The 22,706-nt window shown below is 55.3% G+C and overlaps 2 protein-coding genes across 2 annotated transcripts in view; both read left to right on the forward strand.

The window, feature by feature from the left end:
* The window catches only part of LOC112114014 (F-actin-monooxygenase MICAL2), a 34,817-nt gene extending 20,686 nt beyond the window's left edge, over positions 1-14,131 (forward strand). Inside the window, exons 8-18 of the mRNA XM_029913342.1 lie at positions 597-854; positions 2,586-2,701; positions 6,419-6,545; positions 7,095-7,164; positions 8,024-8,171; positions 8,716-8,903; positions 9,623-9,732; positions 10,035-10,085; positions 10,708-10,827; positions 11,717-11,891; positions 13,964-14,131. Of these exons, the coding sequence (XP_029769202.1) occupies positions 597-854; positions 2,586-2,701; positions 6,419-6,545; positions 7,095-7,164; positions 8,024-8,171; positions 8,716-8,903; positions 9,623-9,732; positions 10,035-10,085; positions 10,708-10,827; positions 11,717-11,891; positions 13,964-14,100 (1,500 nt within the window). The 3' untranslated portion in view covers positions 14,101-14,131. The remainder of the gene's footprint in view (positions 1-596; positions 855-2,585; positions 2,702-6,418; positions 6,546-7,094; positions 7,165-8,023; positions 8,172-8,715; positions 8,904-9,622; positions 9,733-10,034; positions 10,086-10,707; positions 10,828-11,716; positions 11,892-13,963) is intronic.
* A 314-nt stretch (positions 14,132-14,445) lies between these two features.
* On the forward strand, positions 14,446-20,310 carry LOC115271358 (F-actin-monooxygenase MICAL1-like). The gene is made up of 7 exons (XM_029913343.1): positions 14,446-14,940; positions 15,544-15,623; positions 16,054-16,155; positions 17,246-17,339; positions 17,526-17,625; positions 18,373-18,446; positions 19,496-20,310. Exons 1-7 carry the CDS (start codon positions 14,457-14,459, stop codon positions 19,657-19,659), a joined length of 1,098 nt encoding a protein of 365 aa, XP_029769203.1. The 5' UTR covers positions 14,446-14,456; the 3' UTR covers positions 19,660-20,310.
* The last annotated feature ends 2,396 nt before the right edge of the window (positions 20,311-22,706 follow it).

Below are 22,706 nucleotides of genomic sequence, written 5' to 3' on the forward strand. Positions count from 1 at the left end.
TGCCGCTCCAGCTGACGTACCCAAGCTAGCGTTAATGCGGGTTGCTCAGGTCCCGGCCCGGCGGAGCTGCTTCAGTGTGTGAAGTTCCAGGTGGGTTTGGACAGCTCGTACTGCCATGGCTTCACGGCTCCAGTACCTAGATTAAAGCTAGCGTGGCTACTACCGCAGCTCAAGTTGCAGTCACACTCAGAGGCTGCAGTGTAGACGTACCCTGGGCCAATGCACCAGTCTGGTGCTAGGAGCAGAGTGCTGCCGGAAAGACCATTTTTCAGATGAGACCTAAAACGAAGGTGCCAACCACTAAAGCTCTATGGCGCTCCTTGACAGAGTGGGTGTGTCCTGGCAAATTTCCACGCGGCTGTTACATTCTGCTGACCTACATCGCTCCTTGTGATTTCAGTGGGATACGTTCTAATTTTATATTTCCTGCCCGTGCCTGTTGCTGTGCACTCTTATTCAGCTGCCGTGATCCACCTCAGAGGTGGCTGCATCTTGATAGGTGGTGACGTGATCCCTTTGCTTTACAAACAAATATGCTTTCGGGCACGTGTGCCAGGAATCCCCTTTTGAGTAAACCGCCAACCCCATTCCCGTAGGACAAAGCGGACATAGAGAGCCTGCTGTCTGCTGAGAACGTCAATCAAGAAGCCCTCCTCAGCTATGCCAAGGAAGCCGCCAACTTCTCCACCAACTATCAGCTGCCTGACTTGGAGTTCGCTCTGAACCACCGGAACCGCCCGGACGTCGACATGTTTGACTTCACCTGCATGAACCGTTCGGAGAACGCGGCCCTGGTGCGCGAGTGCCACGGGGCCCGGCTTCTCATCGGGCTGGTGGGAGACTGTCTGGTGGAGGTCAGTGCCCCACTAATGAGAGACGAACAAGCGTGGGGCAGCGGGGATGGGCTCTGGCCGGGATCCCTTTGCAGCCTTAGCTTGCAAGGCTGGAGGTGTTGCCTTCCATGAGAGTGTCCCCTTGGCAGCGCGGCCAGCCCAGGGGCAGACTTTATGCAAACCCTAACTCTCCCCGTCGGGCAGCAGACTGATCGGCCACACTCCCCACTCCCGCTCAGGGCAATGCCCGTGTTTCCCAGCTGTGGCGATTCTTCCCCTAACCCGAGACAGCATCTTTAAACACGTGCTGTAGCAATTGGGGCAGTGTTGGTGTCATGCCAGGAGCCCAAGAGCTGCTCCTGATATAGGCCATGTCTACACCACAAGCTAGCGGTGGGATTCCCCTGCACGTGTCCACGTACTGGTGCTAGCTTTTGTCGAGCTAGCACCAGTATAAAGAGCAGCGCAGCCGCGGTAGCAGGGGTAGCAGCAGGGGAGGTGCGGCTTATCCGGGCCCAGTATGTAGCCACCGGTTTCACGCAGGTTTATGCTTGGCCTGTGCTCTGCTGCCGCTACCTGCGCTATCGTGGCTGTGCTGTGATTAATACTCACGCTAGCTCAATGAAAGCTAGCGTGAGTGCATGCACACGGACGGGGACCCCCACCCCTCACTCGTTGTGAAAATGGAGCCTTATATAGCATGGAGCCAGCTAGTAGTTTGAGCAAGGGCTGAGCGTCAGGACTTTGGGTTCCATTCCTGACACCGACTCGCTACGGAACATTCACCCCTGTGTGCCTCGGTTTCCCTCTCTGTTGAACTGGAATAACGACCACCCCTGTGGGGCTGAGCAGGTTCGTTAACGTGTGCGGGGCTGGGAGATCCCTAGCAAAAAGCACTGTCCACGTGCCAAAGATGACTGGACAGTGGGCACCAAAGTGCTGAGACTTACCGGTCCCAGTGCCGGGCAGGGTTCTGTGTTGCCCAGCCACTAGGATCAAGGGCACGCTGGAGCCTGGGGTCCCTGCAAGCTGCATCTGAGCCACATGGCAGAGCCCGCCCAGGGTTTGGAAATTGTCCAGGCCTCATTTAACTAGGCAGCTTCACACAGAGCTGTGTGCCTGTGTCTCCTTCTCTGAGCCGTGCCCCGCCCAGGGCCCCAGGCTCCTCTGAGTCTCTGGGCTGAATGCTGTCTCTGGATTGTGTGGGCTGAGGGTCGTCCTTCCAGCCAACCAGGGAGAGAGCTGACTCTCCTCTAATCTCTCCCCTTTGTTTATTCTATAGCCTGGGGTCCCATCCTCGATCTGGGCCCCATGGCTCTGTCCCGAGCACACCCTCCACTAGCAGCCCTTTGTCTGGGAGAGCTCAGCTTCCCAGCTGACACCCAGGCTCTGGTTTTTCAGAGGTCAGGGGTGGGAGTAAGGAGGGGAGAGGCTTGAAGCAGGAGCTCCCCAGATGAGTGCTCCCCTCTGCTGACATGCAGCTCTGACTTCTTCCACTGGCAGCTACCCAGGAGGGCAGCAGCTGTGTGAGTGCTGAGCACTGTGTGAGAACCAGCCCGGGTGGCTCCCAATCACAGCACCCACCTTCCAGACCTCAGGAGCAGGTTGCTTTTTGTGCGTGCAATTGCACTCTAAGCCGGAGGCTGTTGTGTGCCAGGGACCTCAGCCAAGACTCTGAAAATCTTCCCCTAGGGTTACTGAACACATGTGCAGCTCCCACCCCCTCCGCTCTCTCTGTCTCTTGTTTTGTAGCCATTCTGGCCTCTGGGCACTGGCGTGGCTCGGGGTTTTTTGGCCGCCTTTGATGCTGCTTGGATGGTGAAAAGATGGGCGGCAGGAACCGCCCCGCTGGACCTTCTGGCTGAGAGGTGAGGACTCTACTCCTGCAAAGGCAGATGGGGGTGGGGTGAGGGCTATTCTCAGTCATGTGTGTTTGCTTGGTGCAGTACAAGAGCTATCAACCCTCATGCATCAGGGCACAAGCCAACCTCTAATGATAGAGGGTCAGGAGGAAACTTCCCCTGGGGGCAGGTAATCCCATAACTGCAGGGTTCTTGCACCTTTCTCTGAAGCAGCAGGTGCTGGCCACTGTTGGAGCCAGGATACTAATCTAGATGGGCCCCTAATCTGATCCAGTCTGAAAACCCCTCTGTTCCGAAATGTAAAGACAATCCCTGCTCTGGAGAACTTGGTGCCTTTGTACAGCAGGTAGGATACGGCACATCAGGTGCTCAGGGCATGAGGCATCCTTAGATCCATGTGCATCAGCTGTTTCCAGCCCCCTGCAAGGGAGAGGCTTAGGTAGCATGGCTGCTGCGAGGGGCTGTGCTCAGAACCAAGCTGTGCATGGCTTATTTGGATTGGCAGCGGTGCCAAGTTGCTGGCTGACTCTGCCTCCCTAGCTGACTTTGCTGCCATGGCTCACTGCAGCAGGACGTCCCCTCCTCGAGGGCATGGCTCAGAGCTGCTTTGGCAATGTTGTGGGCATGCGGGGGACTGGCTGGCTCAGGGCAGTGCGGAGCCTTTCACTTCTAGTTCACCCCCTGGAATCCGGCCCAGGGCAGTAATGGTGGCTGTCTGGTGCCCTGTCTGAACTGAGTTTGGGTCTCACTCTAGTTCCTAGCGGACAGGTGTCCGTGTTGCACAACCAGCGATCACACGCACAACTGGCAGTCTCAGCAGAGAGGGTAAGGAATGACTGAGCTCCCTTCTGGCTCCTCAAGGGGTCCCTGCATGGTAGGGCGCGGGTGTGGGGGAAGTCTGCACTGTCAAGCTGGCACCTTTGCTTAGCACCTAATTCAACCCTTCTCAAGACTAGTGACTGCCAGGAAGCGCCTGATTGCAGGCTGTGCTGTTATAGCTGTGGTGTCTGCCTAGATCACTCGCACTCTGAGCTCTTAAGGACGGCCATAATGGGTCAGATCAATAGTCCATCTAGCCAGTATCCTGTCTTCTCACAGTGGCCAGTTCCAGGTGCGTCAGAGGGAATGAACATAACAGGGCAATTTTGAGTGGTCCATCCCCTGCTGTCCACTCCCAGCTTCTGAGAGCTGCAGGTGTAGGGATACCCAGGCCATCTTAGCTAATAGCCATTGATGGACCGATCCTCCATGAATTTATCTAATTCTGTTTTGAGACTAGTTATACTTTTGGTCTTCACACCATCCCCGGGCAACGAGTCCCTCAGGTTGACTGTGCGTTGGGTGAAGAAATATTTCATTATATTTGTTTTAACCCCACTGCCTATTAATTTCATCGGGAGACCATAGTTCTTCTGTTATGTGAAGGGGTAAACAACACTTTCCTCTTCACTTTCTTCACACCATTCATGATTTTATAGACCTCTATCATAACCCCAGTTGTCTCTTTTCTAAGCTGAACAGTCCCAGTCTTTTTAATCTCTCCTCGTATGGAAGCTGTTCCATTCCCTTAATCATTTTTGTTGCCCTTTTCTGTACCTTTTCCAATTCTAATATATCTTTTTTGAGATGGAGTGACCAGAACTGCATGCAGTATTCCAGGTGTGGGTGTACCGTTGATTTGTAAAGTGGCATTATGATATTTTCTGTTTTATTATCTGGAGGGTAATTTATTATTATTATTATTCTGTTCGCTTTTTTGACTGCTGCTGCCCGTTGAGCCAATGTTTTCAGAGAATTATCCACAATGACTCCAAGAACTTTCTTGAGGGGTAACAGCTAATTTAGACCCCATCATTTTATGTGTATAGTTGGGATTATGTTTTCCACTGTGCATTACATTGAATTTCATCTGCCATTTTGTTGCCCAGTCACCCAGTTTAGTGAAATCCCTTTGTAACTCTTCACAGTCAGCTTTGGACTTAACTAGCTTGAGTAATTTTGTACTGTCTGCAAATTTTGCCAACTCAGTGTTTACCCCGTTTTCCAGATCATTTATGAATATGTTGAACAGCACTGGTCCCAGTACAGCTCCTTGCGGGACATCGCTATTTACTTTGCTCCATTGTGAAAACTGACCATTTATTCCTACCTTTTGTTTTCTGTCTTTTAACCAGTTACTGGTCCATGAGAGGACCTTCCCTCTTACCCCATGACTGCTTAATTTGTTTAAGGGCCTTTGGTGAGGGACCTTGTCAAAGGCTTTCTGAAAGTCCAAGTACACTATATGCACTGGATCATCCTTGTCCACATGTTTGTTGACCCCCCTCAAAGAATTCTAATAGATTGGTGAGGCATGATTTCCCTTTACAAAAGCTGTCTTCACTCTTCACCAAACATCATTTTGGGATGTATTATCAGGAGTGTTGTAAGCAAGACACAAGAAGTAATTCTTCCGCGCTACTCCACACTGATTAGGCCTCAACTGGAGTATTGTGTCCAGTACTGGGCACCACATTTCAGGAAAGATGTGGACAAATTGGAGAAAGTCCAGAGAACAGAAACAAAAATGATTAAAGGTCTAGAAAACATGACCTATGAGGGAAGATTGAAAAAATTAGGTTTGTTTAGTGTGAAGAAGAGAGACTGAGAGGGGACATGATAACAGTCTTCAAGTACATAAAGTTTGTTACAAGGAGGAGGGAGTAAATTGTTCTCATAAACCTCTGAGGATAGGACAAGAAGCAATGGGTTTAAATTGCATCAAGGATGATTTAGGTTGGACATTAGGAAAAACTTCCTAACTGTCAGGGTAGTTAAGCGCTAGAATAAATTGCCTAGGGAGGTTGTGGAATCTCCATCATTGGAGATTTTTAAGAGCAGCTTAGACAAACACCTGTCAGGGGTGGTCGAGATAATACTTAGTCCTGCCATGAGTGCAGGGGACTGGACTAGATGCCCTCTCGAGGTCTGTTCTAGTCTTACGATTCTATGATTCTGTATCGAATTCATTTATGTGTCTGATAATTGTGTTCTTCACTATAGTTTCAACCAATTTGCCTGGTACTGAAGTTATGCTTACTGGCCTGTAATTGCCAGGATTGCCCCTGGAGCATTTTTAAAAAATTGGCGTTACATTAGCCATCCTCCAGTCATCTGGTGCAGAGACTGATTTAAGCGAGAGGTTACATGCCACAGGCAGTCGTTCTGCCATCAGATTTGAATTTCTTCAGAAGTCTTGGGTGAATCCCAACTGGTCCTGCTGATTTATTACTGATTAATGTATCAGTTTATTCCAAAACCTGCTTAATCTGCAACAGTTCTTCAGATTTGTCTCCTAAAAGGAATGGCTCAGGTGTGGGAATCTCCCCCACATCCTCTGCAGTGAAGACTGGTGCAAAGAATTCATTTCACTTGTGTACAACGACCTTGTCTTCCTCGAGTGCTCCTTTAGCACCTGGATCGTCCAGTGGCCCCACTGACTGTTTGCCAGGCTTCCTGCTTCTGATGTACTTAAAAAAATTTGCTGTTGGTTTTTGTGTCTTTAGCTACTTGCTATTCAAACCCTCTCCTGGCCTGCCTACTTACGCCTTTACACTTGACTTCCCAAAGTTTATGCTCCTTTCTATTTTCCTCTTCTGAACCCTCGGTTCTTTATCTTCTTCACTTTTGAGATCAGCGGTGGAGGAACGGCCGTGTGTAACCCGGCTCATTTCCTCTGCACAGGGAGAGCATCTACCAGCAGCTGTCTCAAACATCCCCCGACAACACCAACAAAAACATCAGCCAGTACAGCATTGACCCTACCACTCGCTACCGCAACATCAACCTCCAAGCCATAAAGCCCAACCAGGTAACTCGTCCAGGCCACGCGGAGATCCTGCCCTGCAGCGGGTGTCACAAGCACCAGCCCCTGTTCCTAAAGCCATTTCTCTCTCCCTGCCTGGTTTGTTACCTCCACCAAGGGATAATTGCATCTGCTTGGCGCTGCCTTTGCATTCCTGGGAGCCAAGCATGGAGCGAGGTGTCTGCCCTGTTCTCATAGGAGTGATGGGATAGTCCAAATTGTAACCGCCCACCCCATACTGATTCCACCTGGCTGCTGCCCTCGGCCCCAGGGACGGGTGTATATCTGCACAGCTTGAGAGCCAGAGGGTAATACAGGAATGAACCGCAAATCCACGATGCAGCTGACTGTGCACAGGCCCAGTAAGCAAGCGAATGCAGCCAGCTCTGGGGAAGAGCCAGTGGTGAGCTGCACAGGTCGCTAGCCAGCTTGGTCTCAGAAGGAGAGAGGGCATGGCTGCGTGCTCTGTCAGAGGGCCGCACGCTCCTTGTGTTCCCTCTCCTGGGGTTTTGGCTCTCAGGGTGAGTAGAGCTCTCGGGGTGTCTCTCTCTGCAGGTCCGTGACCTGTATGTAGTGGGGAAGATCGAGATCGACCATAAGAAGAGAGACAGTCGCAACAGCAGAGGCAAGTCTGGGGGCCCACCTCTTGGCATCCAGCTGCACGGATCCCCCCTGCCTTCCACCCTGGGCATGCGCCACCCTCCTCACCCTGTAGAAGCAGCGGCTGGTGGAAGCTTCCCCCCTCACCCAGCATCGTTGCTGGGTGCCTGCCTGACTTGGCTCCCGTCGGAGCCCCTTTCTCTCTGGCTTTCCACCCTATCGGTGCCCTTTCTCCATGTGCCCGCTTACACCCAAGCAGTGTGCGTTTGGCAGGGCAGCAGTGGGGCTGGGACCTTGTGCACCCTCTGGCTCCTCTTTTAGATCCTCTCCCATCTTCTCCTCCCCAGGGCTCTCCCTCCTTCCTCCTGCCCCACTTCCGCTCACCCCAGCAGCGTCCCAGGAGCCTTCAGGGGCCAGAGTGTCCGAGTGCTGCAGAAGGGTGGGGAGCCAGGCATGGGGATTGTGGCTCCCTCCCTGGAGGGGGTATGAGCAGTTCTTCCCTCGGTTTTTGGGCGGTGGCCTTGGGAGCCACATGTTCCCCGATGGCTGGCAGGTCGCCATGGGAACCTGTCCTAGGCTGCATCTGGGGGTGCTGTCGCCTTAGTAGCAGCTAACAGGAGACACGGTCTCCCCGTCTTCTCCGCGAGCCGCATGCCCTTGCTCCCATGGTCTGCAGCCCAAGGAAGCGACCCACCTGCTGGGCAGAAATGTGGCTGCCCAGAGGCCCAGGCCGGGCCTGCCCCCTGCAGCCCAAGGCCATCGATGGAGGTGATTGTAGGTTTCCCAGCTCTGATCCCCAAGCTGCTCCCTTTTACAGCTGTTCCCCCACAGTCCCAGACCGGTGCCTGCATCCAGCCCCGTGCCTTATGCTCTCTCTCCTCCAGACGTCGGCAGGGCCTATGAGGGGCTCCTGAGCTGGTGCCAGACCCACACGGAGGGTTACCGCGGCGTCGCGGTGATGGACTTCACGCACTCCTGGAAAAGCGGCCTGGCCCTGTGCGCCCTCATCCACCACTTCCGGCCCAACCTCCTGTAAGGCTCCACCCTGTCCCAATGGCTTGGGGACGGGAGGACGACCCCGGCTGGGCTGCCACAAAAGACTTGTCCCCGGGCTGGGAACGTGTGTGTGTCCCGGCGGTGCAGGCGGGGTGGCTGCTGCTGGGAATTCCTAGGTGCCGGTTTGCGGGGGGGTGATCTGTGTTTCGTGGCGACTGGATGATACCTCCTACTACCCTGCCCTGCACCCCCAAGGATCTAGTTCCCCCCAACCTGACCTTTGCTCCCCCACCCTTGCTGAATGTTGCAGCATTTGATCCAATGGATGATCCCCCATGTGCTGCCCAGTGCCGAGGGGTGCTTCTTCCACCGAGACTGCTTCCTGTGTCGTCAGTGTGGAGGGCATGGGGCAGGCATGCAGCTGCCTGACTCGCTTGTGCTTAGTTTGTTCCTTCACCGGACGAGGAGGGGGAAATCTAAGCCGGGTTAGCCCCCGGGCGCCCTTGCTCCTGAGCAGAGTCTGACGCGACAGCGCCGGCTTTCCCGTCCCCTCAGCCTGACGCCCTGTTTCTGTCCCTAGAGATTTCAACTCCCTGGACCAGCACAGTCCCCTCAAGAACAACCAGATGGCCTTGGACATAGCCGAGCAGGAGCTAGGCATCCCGCCCGTCCTCTCCAGCACCGAAATGGCCGCCGGGGCCGAGCCCAACCAGCTCGGACTCATCACCTACCTGAGCCAGTTCTATGAAGCCTTCAAGCCTTCTGCAAGTGAGGACCCTCAGGGGCAGGGCTGGATGTCTGGGGGTATCAGCTCCCAGCCCTGCGGCTGCTCTCCTCCAGCCATGGTCAGGATAGTCAAGGTGGGAACGACTGAAGGACGCCGGGCCGGACTCTGGAGTTGGCTGCTGAGCGGTTCCCTTTGCAGGGGACTCGCTGGTTTAAAATGGACAGTGGGAATCATGGAGTTAGTTTTCCCCATCTCGATTTGAGTTTCCCCTCACCTTATGTGACCTGTGGGGCAGGCTGTGCACCCTGCCCCGCGCAGACAAGGAGGAGCATTGGGGGCTGGGTGGAGGGGTTCTTCTGCCTCGCTCTGGGAACCTAGTCCAGGCCCTGTGAGGTGCAAGTCTCTCTCGTGGCTGGAGTGGGCTGCTAGCCAGCCAGGCACGTCCCGGCACCCTGCAGAATTAACTCCCGGGCAGGCTGTTACCTCCAGCGTGCCCACCATCCTCTGGAGCGAGAGCCGGACTTGAACCTTGGCCTCCCCTGTGCTGGCAGGGAGCCCAGCTGTCAGACACAGAACGCCCAGCTCCCACATCTGGACGCTGCAATTCACAGCCCTAGGGAGGCCTGAAGATTGCCTTCCTCCTCCGCTGGCTGGAGGGATTCCGGCTGAGATGGCACATGCTCCCTTTCTGCAGCATCCGTGTGCTAGCTGCCAGGCTGGGCCCAGATCCTGTCATGAGCCTGTTTTCTCTCCCTTGCAGAACCAGAGGAGAGAGCGAGGAAGCTGCTGGCTCCTCCCGGCACCCGGGGAGCCGTCCTGTTCCTCAGCAAGCTCCAGAAGACTCTGAGTCTGACTCGCAAGCGCAACCAGGTAAATGCTCCGAGTGTCTCCCGCTGTGCAGCGGGCGCTGGGAGCCAGGGCTGTGCCCTGTCTATGGCCCAGGTGCTCACGAGGACCTGGAAGAGGTGTCCGGCACTCTGAGCCAACCCACTCCCTGGTAACACGAATGCCTGCAGCTGGCTCTGGTGAGCTGGCGCTGTTCCCTCCCTGAGCTGCCCCGGGGGCACCCTACTGGTGCGAGGGTAGCAGAGAAACGTACGCGGCGCTACCATAGACCCGGAGCGTCCTGCTGCCGCAGCGTCTCACTCAGGCAGCCCCATCTGTGATTTCAGGACAGTGCCCAGAAGGATGCTGAGACCAAGAGGACGAGAAGAGAAGCAGGGGTGAGTTTTCCTGCTCTCTTAAGCATATGTGGCCGGGGCCAGTTTAGGAGCTAGGACACAGGGGATGTCGTATGCAAGACCTGGGCCCCTGGCCTTGTCACGCTGTGAGGGCAGCAGGCTGCGGCCCAGGGAAGGGAACACTTTGTGTTGCTCAGCGGCGACCTCTCTGGCTGCCTCGAGCGGTGGGAACCAGCGCTGGAGGGAGTTTTATTATGGAGAGAGTGGAGGGGGTGATGGGGGTGCCATGGGAGCCTTGCCCCGTGTCCAAGCACTGGCCTGCGATTTGACATCTAGGCACTGAAATCTGCGTCCGTTAATCTCCTTGCCCTTTCTGGAGCCATTGCCCCAGATTCCAGAAGGGCGCATGGGCGTCTGTTGCAGTGTGTGGGTGAGCGTGAGGCTCTGAGGCCCGTGGCTGTGCAAGGAACATGTGTGCAATGTCTGGACAGATCAGATCATGGCTGACAGATCGTACACACGCATGTGCAGGCCGAAAGCCCCTTCTGGCCCAAGGCCACACTTGTAAGGGAGCGGGCTCCTGTAACAGTCACCGCAGAAGATGCTGGCCTGCTCACTGGCCATAGTCATGTGTTTCGATTTCCCCCATTGGGTTGCTGTATAGCTGGAATCAGGGGTGGAAGGCGACTTGTTCATTGCTGACCTTGGCTGGGGGACTAACCGCCAGGAGCAGCCTCAACCCCCGGAGATCAACCCTTCCGATTCCTTGCTGGGCAGGCGGCAGGTTAGTTTCTGCTTCCCGGGAACCGTTCTCTGTCACACCAGCCGTGGTGGCTGGGCAGCCGGCCAGACGTCTCCTGCGTTTGCTGTGACGGGGCGGGGGGCTGGCGAGGGAAATCCCAGCTCAGTTTAAAGAGCTCCCAGGGTGGGTATTGAGGCAAGGAGCCATCTCCCTGTGCCGCCGGTTTGAATCCAGACCAGACTGGTGGTGGCTGGAGTATTTAGAGGAGCGGAGCCTAGTGGCTCTAGCATTGTTGTGTGTGAGGGGACATCTACACTGAAGATGTGAATTCCAGCTCGAGGAGACGTGCCCGCTCCAGCTGTGGTCGAGCTCGCATGCTATAAATAGAGTACAGGTGTATACCCAGCAGGAGGGGCTGGCCGCCTGAGGATGTGCCGAGAGGCTCAGAGGGGAACGTACCTGGGGAGGGGGAGCCTGTTGGCCCAGCGGGGCTATGCTCTAGTATTAGTGCTAGCCCGAGTACGGCTTCTCTAGCTGGAATTTACACCTCCCGCCCCAGTGCCAATGGACCCTTAGTGCCAGGCCCTGGGGGGACTGTAAGGTAGGGTTGGGGGGCTGGGGCTGTGCAAAGCAATGCTTGCAGGGACCCCTCTAAGCTCCTCCCCACCGGTGACTAGTCATTTCCATCCCCCGGCCTGTGTTCCTAGGTCGGGTTCTGCTATCCCCACTCGGGAGCTATCACAACCCGCCTCAGGGCTCTGGCAAGCCGGGGCTGGAGCCCGAGTCCAAGCTCACAAACAGGGAGCCCAGCACAGTTAGTGCCTCGCGGGTGGCTGGCACTCGGGCGGGCCGATCAGGGTTACGCGTGGGTAGCGCAGGGTAGCTGCGTAGATGGCCTGGCCCCAAGGCTGCTGTCTGGCTTCCTCCGCAGAGTTCGCTCACCTCCCCCGCGGAGAGCAGCGATGCCTGTTACTTCTGCGGCAAGCGGGTGTACATCCTGGAGCGGGTCAGTGCCGAGGGGCACTTCTTCCACCGAGGCTGCTTCCAGTGTCATCAATGCGGAACCACGCTGCGGCTGGGAGACTTCGTCTTCGACGAGGATGACGGTGGGTCCCAGGAACGGGGCTGGGTACAGAGACAAGCCCTGAGAAACTACAGGCCAGGGGCAGTCTGGGCTTCGTGATCCAGCCAGGCAGCTCCCAGAGCTGCCTCATAACAGGCCCTGCCAGCCTTGAGTCAGCTGAGTCCACCTATCCCAACGGAAAGGCTCCACATCTGAGCTCCATGCGGCTGAGTACGTGACAGCCACGTAAACCAAGGCCCTGTCTGCTCTGCACAAGGGTCTGTGCCAGTGTCTTGACCGGGATTTCCCACCCTCTCCCCATTGTGTGCCCTGCGCCAGCCGGCTGCTGGGATGTATGTAGGGTTATTTTTGAGAAGGGCAGGGTCATAGAAACAGTAGATTGTTATTTAATGCCCTGTTTGCCTTCAGCACTTTCAACACCCTCCCATTCAAATGGAACGGTCTAGCGGTGTGTGTGTGTGTGTGTGTGTGTAGGATGCTCACAACCCCCACAGGTGGAGCTGTATTCACGGGAGGCAGAGGAGGGAAGGTGTTTTTAAATGAAACGATACCTCTTCCCTCTAATTTACTGCCTACTTTAAAATTCCAGGGAATAGGTCTAGTACTCGCCGAGTTTTATGAACTCACTACATTATTCGTCATGGCAGAGCACCAGCAGTTCCATGTAGGATATTCTGTATGGCACTTGCCCTAATGCAAAATGCCCTAATGCATCAGTGCAAAAATACACCTGACTGGCAGTGACCAGCTGTGGGGAGGAAGGTCTGAGTTAAAGACCCGGGCAGCGACCAGTAAGAAATGCAGGACTTCGGTCTCCCAGTTCCATTAAGTTTACAACCTGCTTTAAAGGAACAGCGTCAACTTAAAATCATGTGATTAACCAACGTTAATCTTCACCCACGTTACTGAGAACTTCCGGCTTTTAAAAAGGAAGAGAACTGTAAAATCCAGTCTACCTGTCATCACTATTCCTGCTGTTTGCTTTCCTCTTGGCATTTCGTGCAGCTTGGCCAATGAAAACCAGCCAGTGTCCGTTTTCTTTTTGTTTTAGGGTACGTCTACATTAAACAAAAGGTGTATGCTTTAATTTGGGCTAAAATAGCAGTGAAGATGCAGCAACTTGGCTGCTCACTCGGGTTAGCAGCTCAGGGTAAAGCCCATAGGGCAGCCTGGAGTTGGACTCAAGCTGCATAGACAAACCATTCGTCAGTTTCCTCCCCAGGTTTTTAGCCCTGCGAGATATTTGCCTGTCCAACAATGGCAGGGGGACGTTTGCTTAAAAACAACTGTTTTCAGTAGACAATAGTTTAAAAACCAGCCACATGGGAACATTTCCGCTGGCTGTAGGGCTTATAAAAGCTGCTTTTGTGTGTTTAATGTAGTTACTCTTGGGATAATCAGAATCGCTGAAAGGACACATTGTTTTCTTCCCTAAGGATTGAGACAGTAACAAAGATAAGAGGACTACAGCAGAGCTGATGCAGTGTAGGAGGGGAGCTGCAGTACGCAGACGAATCCTGATTAGAAAAGTCGTTTGACTGATGTATAATATTTATATATTTAATCCATTTCTACCCATTTTTGCCACCTTCCCTCGGGTTCCGCTGTTAATCTAATACAGGCAGGAGGTTGCTCCATTTCCCTTAATTCTTTTATTCTGATCCGCTCCAGGAAGCGGTTGTTACTGCAACCCTAGATCTGGACCCTACCCTACCCTTACCCCTCAGCTTTGATTATTTCTTATTTGCATGGCCGTAGTGCCCAGGAGCAGTCATGCCCCGTTGTGCTAGGTGCTGTACAAACACAGAGCAGAGAGACAGATTGTAAGCTCCTTGGGGCAGGGGCTCAGTATAAGACAAGGGACATCAGACGGTGGAGTACAAGGGAACAATGAGACTCTGTTGGCCATTGTGGACGGCGATGGTCTCTGCCCACTAAGTCGGCCTGTTGAAATCAGTGGTGCTGCTACCTGTGGTAAAGGCGAGGGAGGGTAGCGGAGGAATCTGATCCATAGTGATGAGAGCGTGGGACTGAGTATGAGTCGGCAGCATCCCCACAAGTCCTCCTATGACGCTGTCTGGTTTCCCTCCCCAGGACACTTCTACTGCATGCTGCACTATTCCAGCCCCCACAGCATGGAGGTGACGGACAGCGCATGCTGTGCCGCACCACAGGAGGTAAGTGGGGATGTGTCCACCATTGGCCAGCTGCGCCCGTCCCTGCAGATTTAGCCCTGTCCAGTAGCAAAGCAGTAAATGGACTCTGGGCTGATCTGGTAACCAGCTAGCAAATGCAGTTCCCTGTGGCTGCTTCCCAGCTGCAGTTCTAACCCTCTGCGTTTGGCCCCTGCTAGGATCCCTCCCAGGGCGCCCGATTCTGCTCTCCTTCCGACGCTGGCAGCCTGGGCTTGGCCACTGGGGCGGCGAAGCTCAGAGTGGATTCTGATGGGCAGGGCCCGCCTGGGAGCCTGTCCTCCTTCCCGAAACAGCTGGCAGCGGCTCAGCCGTCAGAGCCGTGGGAGGGAGCTGGAGGAGCTGGGGAGGGCGCCGTTCTAGCCAGAGAGGACAGAGGCTCTGGCACGGCAGACATGCAGCAACCTGCAGCTCAGCCCCGCACTGTGCTGGAGGAGAATGTGGGAAGGCCCATCTCCTCCCTTGTGGCAGGCAGGGCCCAGCCTCAGGAGCCTGGCGCTGGCCTAGGAGATCGGGCCAGCGGCTGGCCTCAGCGGGAGGAACAGAGTCTCCGTGAATACAGCCGCTCGGGCACAGTGCTGCAGCAACCCAGCCCAGAGCCTCGGCCTCCAGAAAAGGGGCCCGCAGCCCCCGACTTCAGGCAGGCTGAGGAGGAGGGGGAAGACAGCAGGAAGAGGAAGAAAATTCAGCTGTCGCCCTTGGAAAAGCTCAAGCTGTCCACGCTCAGCCTGGACTCCGAGACAGAAAGCCAGGGGGGTCCTGGGAAGCACCAGGCAGGCTCAGAGCCATTCCGAAGCGCCGCCCCGGCGAAGGACCAGGGTACTCTGGAGAGAGGGCAGGTCTGCTGGGTTGAGCCTGGATTCAGCGAGGAGGCCGAAGGTAATTGCAGTCTCTGAGTCTCTGGTGCAGCTGAGTGCTCAGTTACCTAGCCAGGCTGTGAACTCCCCTCCCGCCTTTCCCCCAGCACCATGTCAAGATGCTTTCTCCCTCTCCCCCAGAGCACCCGTGGGTGCCCCCGTGACTTACAGGGCAGAAGGCTGCCAGGGTGGTGGCTGATCTCCCTGTGCCTGCAACAATACTGCCCACGGCTGTAACTGAGGCCCAAGTATTTGGGTGGCCCCAGAGTGGACTGTGAAGGCTCCTTCCCCTGCTGCCACTGTCTGAGCTGCTGTGTGAGACGAGGGGGGTGGGTCACAACCCAGTTCGTAGTGGACAGGTGCCCAGCTCCCAAAACCCACCATCACGCTTGGTTCCAGCTGGCTCCCCAGCCGGCAGACCCGGGCCCTGAATGAGCCATGGAGAAGTCTGGCCAAATGAGACCGAATGTGCTGTTCCCATTGCCAGCCAGTTCTCTCCTCTGAGCTCTGGGTATCTCGCAGCTGGGTCCACCAGCGATTTACAGCTGTGAAGGTGAGTTGTACCCCTGATTGCCAGAGGACCTGCCCGGGGCTAGTCCTAAATCAACTGCTCTTCTCTGCACAGACGTAGAGGAGACTGACAGTGATGACGAAGAGGAGGAGAAAGAGGAGGAGAGCCAAGACCTTGGGTACTTAACAGAGAACGTGAGTGTGATGAGTCTGAAGTCCATAGAGATGTTAATGCAACAGACTAATACTAATGTAGCTACGTGGGTGTGACTGTGGGGCTAAGAGGACTTGCACAGGGGCCCTGTCTACACCACAAGGTTTAACTTGCAGTAAGTGGGTCCCAGACTCTCTCTCGCCCCCCTGCCTTGATCACTTTTCCTTCTGTCCTAAACTTCACCTGGTCTAACTAGATTGTAGGCTTCCTGGGGCAGAACCCTGCCTCATGCTCATTAGTAAAGGGCTGGCCAGTGGGTGGTGATTCAAGAACATTAAAGAATAATTGTGGCTCATTCAATCAGCCCCAGGCCAAGGCCAGACCGAGTCTCTCAGGGCCTTGTGACTGCTCTGTTGAGCCCCATGGGAGGCGTGCCCCCTTCTGACCCTGGCTCTTGTGCTGTGCTTCCAGCGTCTCCTAAGTTTGGGCGAAAAGGAAAAATATCCCACCTGGAAGAGAACACTGACCCGCCGCGCCAAAGAGGAAGAGATGAAGAGGTTCTGCAAAGCCCAGGTAATGCCCATGCCCTGGTGCTGGGGGGGCCTCTACCCACCGCCTGTCCTAGTAAGGAATGGCGGGGGTGGGAGAATCTCCAAGATCACTGCAGACACTGGGCTAGGAGAGCTCTCAATAGGCCAGTTCAGAGCTTCCTCAATACCAGCCCATCCTACTGTCAGGGATTTTCTCAGTCTGGTCTTCTGTTCCTGTCTACACCAGTGGCTAGAGCTAGGAACGTAGACATGGCTGCATGAGAACAGACCAAGGGTCCATTGATCTAGTCCCGGTGAGTAATGCTGGATGTTTCAGTGGAAGACAAACCCCTCACCATCCCCATTGATAGTGTATGCAATTGTGCATCATCCGTTTACCACGTTGTGTTAACTCCTGAAGTGTCTCGCTAACATTCCTCCCCCCACCATTATTCACTCACTCTCTTGGGCATTGATTTAGAGACTGGACTGGAGAGGATGCTTATAAAATTTGCAGATGCAACCATGCTGGGAGGGGTTGCAAGTACTTTGGAGGCCAGGATTAGAATTCAAAACGACCTTGACAAATTGGAGAAATGGTCTGAAATCAACAAGACAAAATTCAATAAAGACAAGTGCAAAGTACTTCACTTGGGAAGGAAAAATCAAAGGCACAGCTACACAATGGGGAAATAACCGGCTCGGGGGTATTACTGCTGAAAAGGATCTGGGGGTGATAGTGGCTCACAAATTGAGTGAGAGTCGTCAATATGATGCTGCTGTGAAAAAGGCTGAGGCATATTAACATGAGTGCCGTAGTTTGACATGGGAGGTAATTGTCCTGCTTTACTCAGCACTGGTGAGGCCTGAGCTTGGCTAGCCGCAGTTTACAGACGGGGAAAGTTAACGCCTGCCTCCCAGGGTGCTGAGCGTAGGCGATGATAGTGCGTTGATTAAAGGTGCCGTACAAGGGCGACATTATTATTAGTTCCTGGCTGCTGAGAATTGGTCCTTGGCATCCGTTCCCCCTTGCCAGCAGCTGGAGAGGCCATCATTTGACCCTTCCCCGGAGGTTAGAGTTGCTAGGAAAGGAAGACAAAGTATCCAAGTGACCTTTCTCTGGTGCATTCCAGTCCATCCAGAGGCGTCTGGAGGAGATTGAGGTGACGTTCCGGAAGCTGGAGGAGAAGGGGATACAGCTGGAGAGATCACTGCGGGGCGAAGGAGGTAGGAGGAATCCCAATGTACCAGTGCCTGCAGACAGGCACCACTAGGATGCACTGTCTCAGTGTCCCACAGGGACGGGTATCATCACCCCAACCCCCATTCACCAGCCCTTGTCTCCGGATCAGTGACATCTCTGGGGCATCTTTATGTGCTACCCACACAATCTCCCCTCTTCCCGCCCCCCAGGGACCCAGTCTGAGCTGAAGACCCAGTGGATGAACAAGTTACTCTCTCTGGTGCAGAAGAAGAACAGCCTGGTTTCCGAGGAGTCGGACCTCATGATTGAGTAAGACGCGGTTGTGTGTGTATGTGGGGGGTGCACTGGGATTCATGGGATCAGTGCAATTCAGTGCTCCTTCAATAGCCCCACCTGTGCTCTGCCCCCCACCTGCCTCAGCCAGGACTGTCTCTAACAGTCCCAGCAGCTGCCCTTTTAAATACAACTGCAGCGAAATCCTTCCTCCTCCACTAAAACTCAGTAGCCTGCAATGCGGCTGTCCCACAGCAGGGGCATGGTCTGATGCCCCCACGGTGGGAGTGAGAGGAGCTCTAGCCATTAGAAAGGCCAGGGCTCCTCCTTGCCGGGGGATGGCCAGATTCGAGACTGAACCTTCAAATCCCAGCAACCCATCACAGTGGCCTAAAATGGCTGTTTCTATTTTCCAGCGTGCGGCTGGCCTCCTGCTCACATGTCCCCAGCCAGCAGAGGGTGACATGAGCTCCCCATACAACTCTGAGCCTTTCATGCGCAAAGTTGTTACACCTACACTGTGCCAAATGTGCTTACGGTATTGCCCAGTTCCAGTCACCCCAATGTCCTGCCAATCCACCCCCCCCACCCAGGAGTGTTACCAGTGTCCTTAAACGCACCTGCTGCCTCAGAGAGAGAGACATGGGGCAGAGGACTTCCTTCAGTCTCTTGCTCTGGGGAGTGGAGATCTGCCCAACACTGAAGGCCCACAGGGCAGAAGCCCTGGGCTGCTGCTGTCCTGGCTCTGGGGTCTGACACGGGTCTTATTTTCTCCCCCTGCAGGGCGCAAGAGCTGAAGCTGGAGGAGAAGCAGTGCCAGCTGGACCAGGAACTGCGGCGATACATGAACATGGAAGGTGAGAGGGAGCACGCCCCTCGTGGCCTTGCGGCTTCCTTTACCGGGCGGGCTGGTCACACGCACAGGCACCGAGGGGGACGGAGGCAAGCTGCAGCACGGCTCCTCCCTGCCCCGCCAGTTGAAACGGGAAGGTGGCACAAGCGATTGGAACGACTGTACATTATTCTGGGCATCCTCCGCGGGCTCTCCGCGCACTAATGCTTTACGGGTCCGAGCGGCTCTCTGCAGCGGGCACCTTTCCCGCTTTACAGATGGAGGCTCCAGCCAATGTCCTGTGCCAGCACCGGTCACTACTTTGGGGGGCTTCAGATTCCCCACCCGCCCAGCAAGGCACTGGGCATCTATTGAACTCCCCGGGAGCAGGGAGCGCTCAGCACCCCTGCAGGGATCACGCCCCAGCACGCTTTGGGAAATGTGGGCCTGACTTACCCACTGTCAGCAGTGCCAAGAGCTTCCCCACCCTCCCGCAGAGCTCTAGGGGTGCTGGGCGGGCACAGGCTACTTACCTCTGTTACGCCTGCCACTGACGTGCTGCTTCGAGGTTATCTGGAGGAGTCTGTCCTCCCACGGGGTGGTCTGGTGAACTGTGGAGCACTTGTCCTTCAGGGAGATCGGTGTTCTGCACCTGTGGATGAACTAAAGCTGTCTCCTCTCTCTCCCCCAGCCAGGGGAAACTGAGGTGACTTTCATGTAGCAGGTGAGCGGCCGAGCCAGGAGTAGAACCCAGGCGGCCTGTCTCTGATCACTGCCTCCCTTGCCCCCGTTGGGAAGCAGGAGGCTCCGAAGCTCCAAGTTGATTCACTTTTCTGGAGCAGTGCAGATGATCAGGGCAGTTCCACGCCATTCAGCCTGAATATGTATCCTGCCCCCCCTCTGCTCAGTATCACTGCAGGGAAGGAGGCATTTATGCTAATGGGGGTGTCTCTGTAGAGGGACCAGCACGGCGCCCCGGGGCGGGAGAACCGAGGTCTAATGCCGCTAGCATGCTGGGCCAGGTGCTGGCTGCAGCAGGGCTCTAGGAACTCACTCCCTGCTCTGTTCTTGCAGAGACGCTGAAGATGCCCCAGGACAGGCTGGCGGAGAAGGAGATCCTGGCCCAGCTGCTGGAGGTGGTGAACCAGCGAAATGCCCTGATCCACGTGCTGGAGGAGAAGCGCCTTAGCGAGCTGAGTGAGGCTCTCCCGGGGACAGCGCAGGGGTGGGCAGGCTGAGGAGCCGCCGGCCCGATCCCTGCCACGGACCCAGCATGGACAGCTTCCCCATGTCAGCCTGGCTCCTCGTTCTGCTAGGACACAACTGCCTGTGTCACCGACGGCCCAAGAGACACTGCTGGCCTCTCCCCAGCAGCGTGAGAGCTGCCGGCAGGGTCAGGTCACCCTGGGAGAGGTAAGGGGGCATGTACCGAGGCAGCATGCGCCTGACACTGAAGTTACTGCCAAAGCCTCACTGAAGGGGATGAATCTGCTGTCTGGAGCGCCAGGCCCCTCTTCCGCCTGCTCTGGCAGAATGCGAGGACAAGCCCAGTTCTTGGAACGGGGGCTTCTGTTGATGGGGCTGGGCCCCTAACCCACCAGGCAGGCTTAGCAGTTTCCTCTCTCGTTTTAGTGCTTGAGCGCTGCTCCCCAGACCGAGGGGGAGCAGATTTGACTGCGTGGCAGCATTCGACTTGGACCCCATCTTCAGTAGGGAACAAGGTGACACTGGGCTTGTAACATGTTCGAAATGCACCAGGCAGCTGTAGCGTTAACCCCGTGTTGCCAGGTGGGGGTAGAGCACCTGGTGTTTTCACCCCTTAGCTCAGGGGTGGCCAACCTGGGGCTCTGGAGCCACATGCGGCTCTTCAGACGTTAATATGCGGCTCCTTGTATAGGCACCGACTCCGGGGCTGGAGCTACAGGTGCCAATGTGCCAGGGGGTGCTCACTGCTCAACCCCTGGCTCTGCCACAGGCACAGCCCCCACTTCACCCCTTCCCGCGCTCTCCCCTGAGCTTGCCGTGCCCTCGCTCCTCCCCCTCCCCCCCAGAGCCTCCTGCAGGCCATGAAACAGCTGATTGGGAGGTGTGGGGAGGTGCTGATCAGTGGGGCTGCCGGTGGGTGGGGGAGCTGATGGGGGGGGGAGGGGGCTGCTGACGTATTACTGTGGCTCTTTGGCAATGTACACTGGTAAATTCTGGCTCCTTCTCAGGCTCAGGTTGGCCACCCCTGCCTTAGCTGATGGATACACGAGACTCCCCGCCAAGGTTTACTCCAGCTGCCTTGCAGCGTGGATGTTTAAGCCAAATTAACTAACCCCTTTTCCCCCAGTGAAGATACAGCCTCGGCCTTAATGCTATATCGGCACGATTAAGTTATTCAGGGCATGAGCTCTCAGGTTCCTTTTAAGCCCAGTCCTCAGGGAGTTGCTGGATTCCTTTCAGATCAGTCCTGTTAGAAACTGTTCTTGTTGTGTCCCCCCAAATGTTTCCTTCTGCAGCCCAGACAAGGGGGCCTATCCAGTGCCAGAGAACTGATCAAACAGCTACAGCCTGCAGTATCTGGCTAACACGTGTCTAAGCTCCGCTACCGTCACGGGGCACAGCGCCTCCTGCTGGTCCCCCGCATTACAGATTCCTGTAACTTCTCCTCTCTGTCATATGCAGTGTTGTTGTAGCCATGTCTGTCCCAGGGTACTAGAGAGACAAGGTGGGTGAACTCTGTGTAAGCTCAAAAACTTGTCACTCCCTCACAGAAGTTGGTCCAATAAAAGATTTTACCTCACCCACCTTGTCCCTCCTCTCTGTCAGCAGATGTCTTCAGTGTCCATGGAAACTGGTGGGACTTATTAATGCTCAGTACAATCTCCGGGAGGCTAACAGGATCCAGCCACAGCCAGCCAAAAAGACTAAGGAGCAGGAATTGAAGGGTAGGGGGAGAACGGCTGGGTTTTGTCACTGGGTGTGTCGGCAGCACACATGGGGTTAGCTTCCATCTACCTAGCTCCACTAGCAGGGAAGCTGTGGCTGCATGGACTAGCCACTCCAGTGCACACCCTGGGCGGGGTGGTATAGCCCGTGCTGCTCCTGTGGCTGGAGCTAGCTAGATCAACGCTAACGCCAGTATAGCTACATACAACGCCTGTCCCCCCATCTCTCAGGGTAACTCCAACCCCTTAAGGCTTTGCCTTAGGAGGCTTAGGTCTTACTCTGCAGACAAAGCTACACCATGCATCTCTCTTATTCCCGACCAGGGAATTGCTCACAGGTGGTTCCCTCTTTGCAATAAAGCTTCACGGAGCCACCCCTGGGGCTGCCTGGAGCCCTGCCCATCGCTGCTGGGAGCAGTGAGGGCAGAGCTGTAACCGTCGGGAATTTCTGGTCAAACCCCCCTGGCGTAGATGCTCTTTTAAGATTGCCATGGAGGAGTTTACACTAAAGTGCTACTCTGAAAAGTGGCTGTAAAAACAGGCTGGCCTCAGTGCTGAGCGTTTGCTGTCCTAGCGCGGTCATGCTCTGCTCGGTCACGCCTGTGTGGCTACAAAGGGCGGCGTGTTTCATCGTAGTGCTGAAGCAGGGATCCCATCGGGACTCCCTGGTCCAGAAGTTAACCACATTGGAGAGCAGAGCCGCACTATGGGTCTGTCTACACTGCAGTCATGGGGAGCGGATCGCAGCTTGGGCAGACATACGCAAGCTAGCTTTAACTGACCCAGATTGGGTCCTGGAGCGGTGAATCTGGAGCAGCACAGGCTATTCACACCAGCCCAGAACCCTGGGTAATGACTCGGGTTTCACTGCTCCGGTATCTGAACTAGCTGGATTAAAGCTAGCTCAGGTATGTCTACACGTGCGACAGTAGCAACCAGCGACTGCAGTGTAGACACGTACCCTCAGTCACAGCCGGACAATTCTAACTGTATTACCAACAGGCCTGTCCTATCCCTGCGTGTGTCGAGGGGAACAGCAGTCTCTGTTCTCTCCTATGAAGATGCCCCTTCGAGAGATCTCCCGTGACTAACACCCCACCTCCTGTTAGCAGTGTTAAAAGCACTCAGTCTCTTAAAGGGGTGAATACAATCATCTGTTCAGAAAGTTTATTTAACTCGAAAAGGCAGCGATAGAAAACCTGCTGTAATCGGTAAGATACCAAATGCTCGGTAATGCTGCTTGTTTAAAAATCAAGTTAACCATAAAAAGGTCTGTGGAGCAATCCAGTGCAAAGGAAACCGCCTGCCCTCCCCCTGCTCTCCAGGGCAGTTGCTGCCAGCTGAGCGCCCAGGAG

Source organism: Terrapene carolina, unplaced genomic scaffold, assembly GCF_002925995.2.
Source record: "Terrapene carolina triunguis isolate 2854851 unplaced genomic scaffold, T_m_triunguis-2.0 Scaffold604, whole genome shotgun sequence".
NCBI lineage: Eukaryota > Metazoa > Chordata > Testudines > Emydidae > Terrapene > Terrapene triunguis.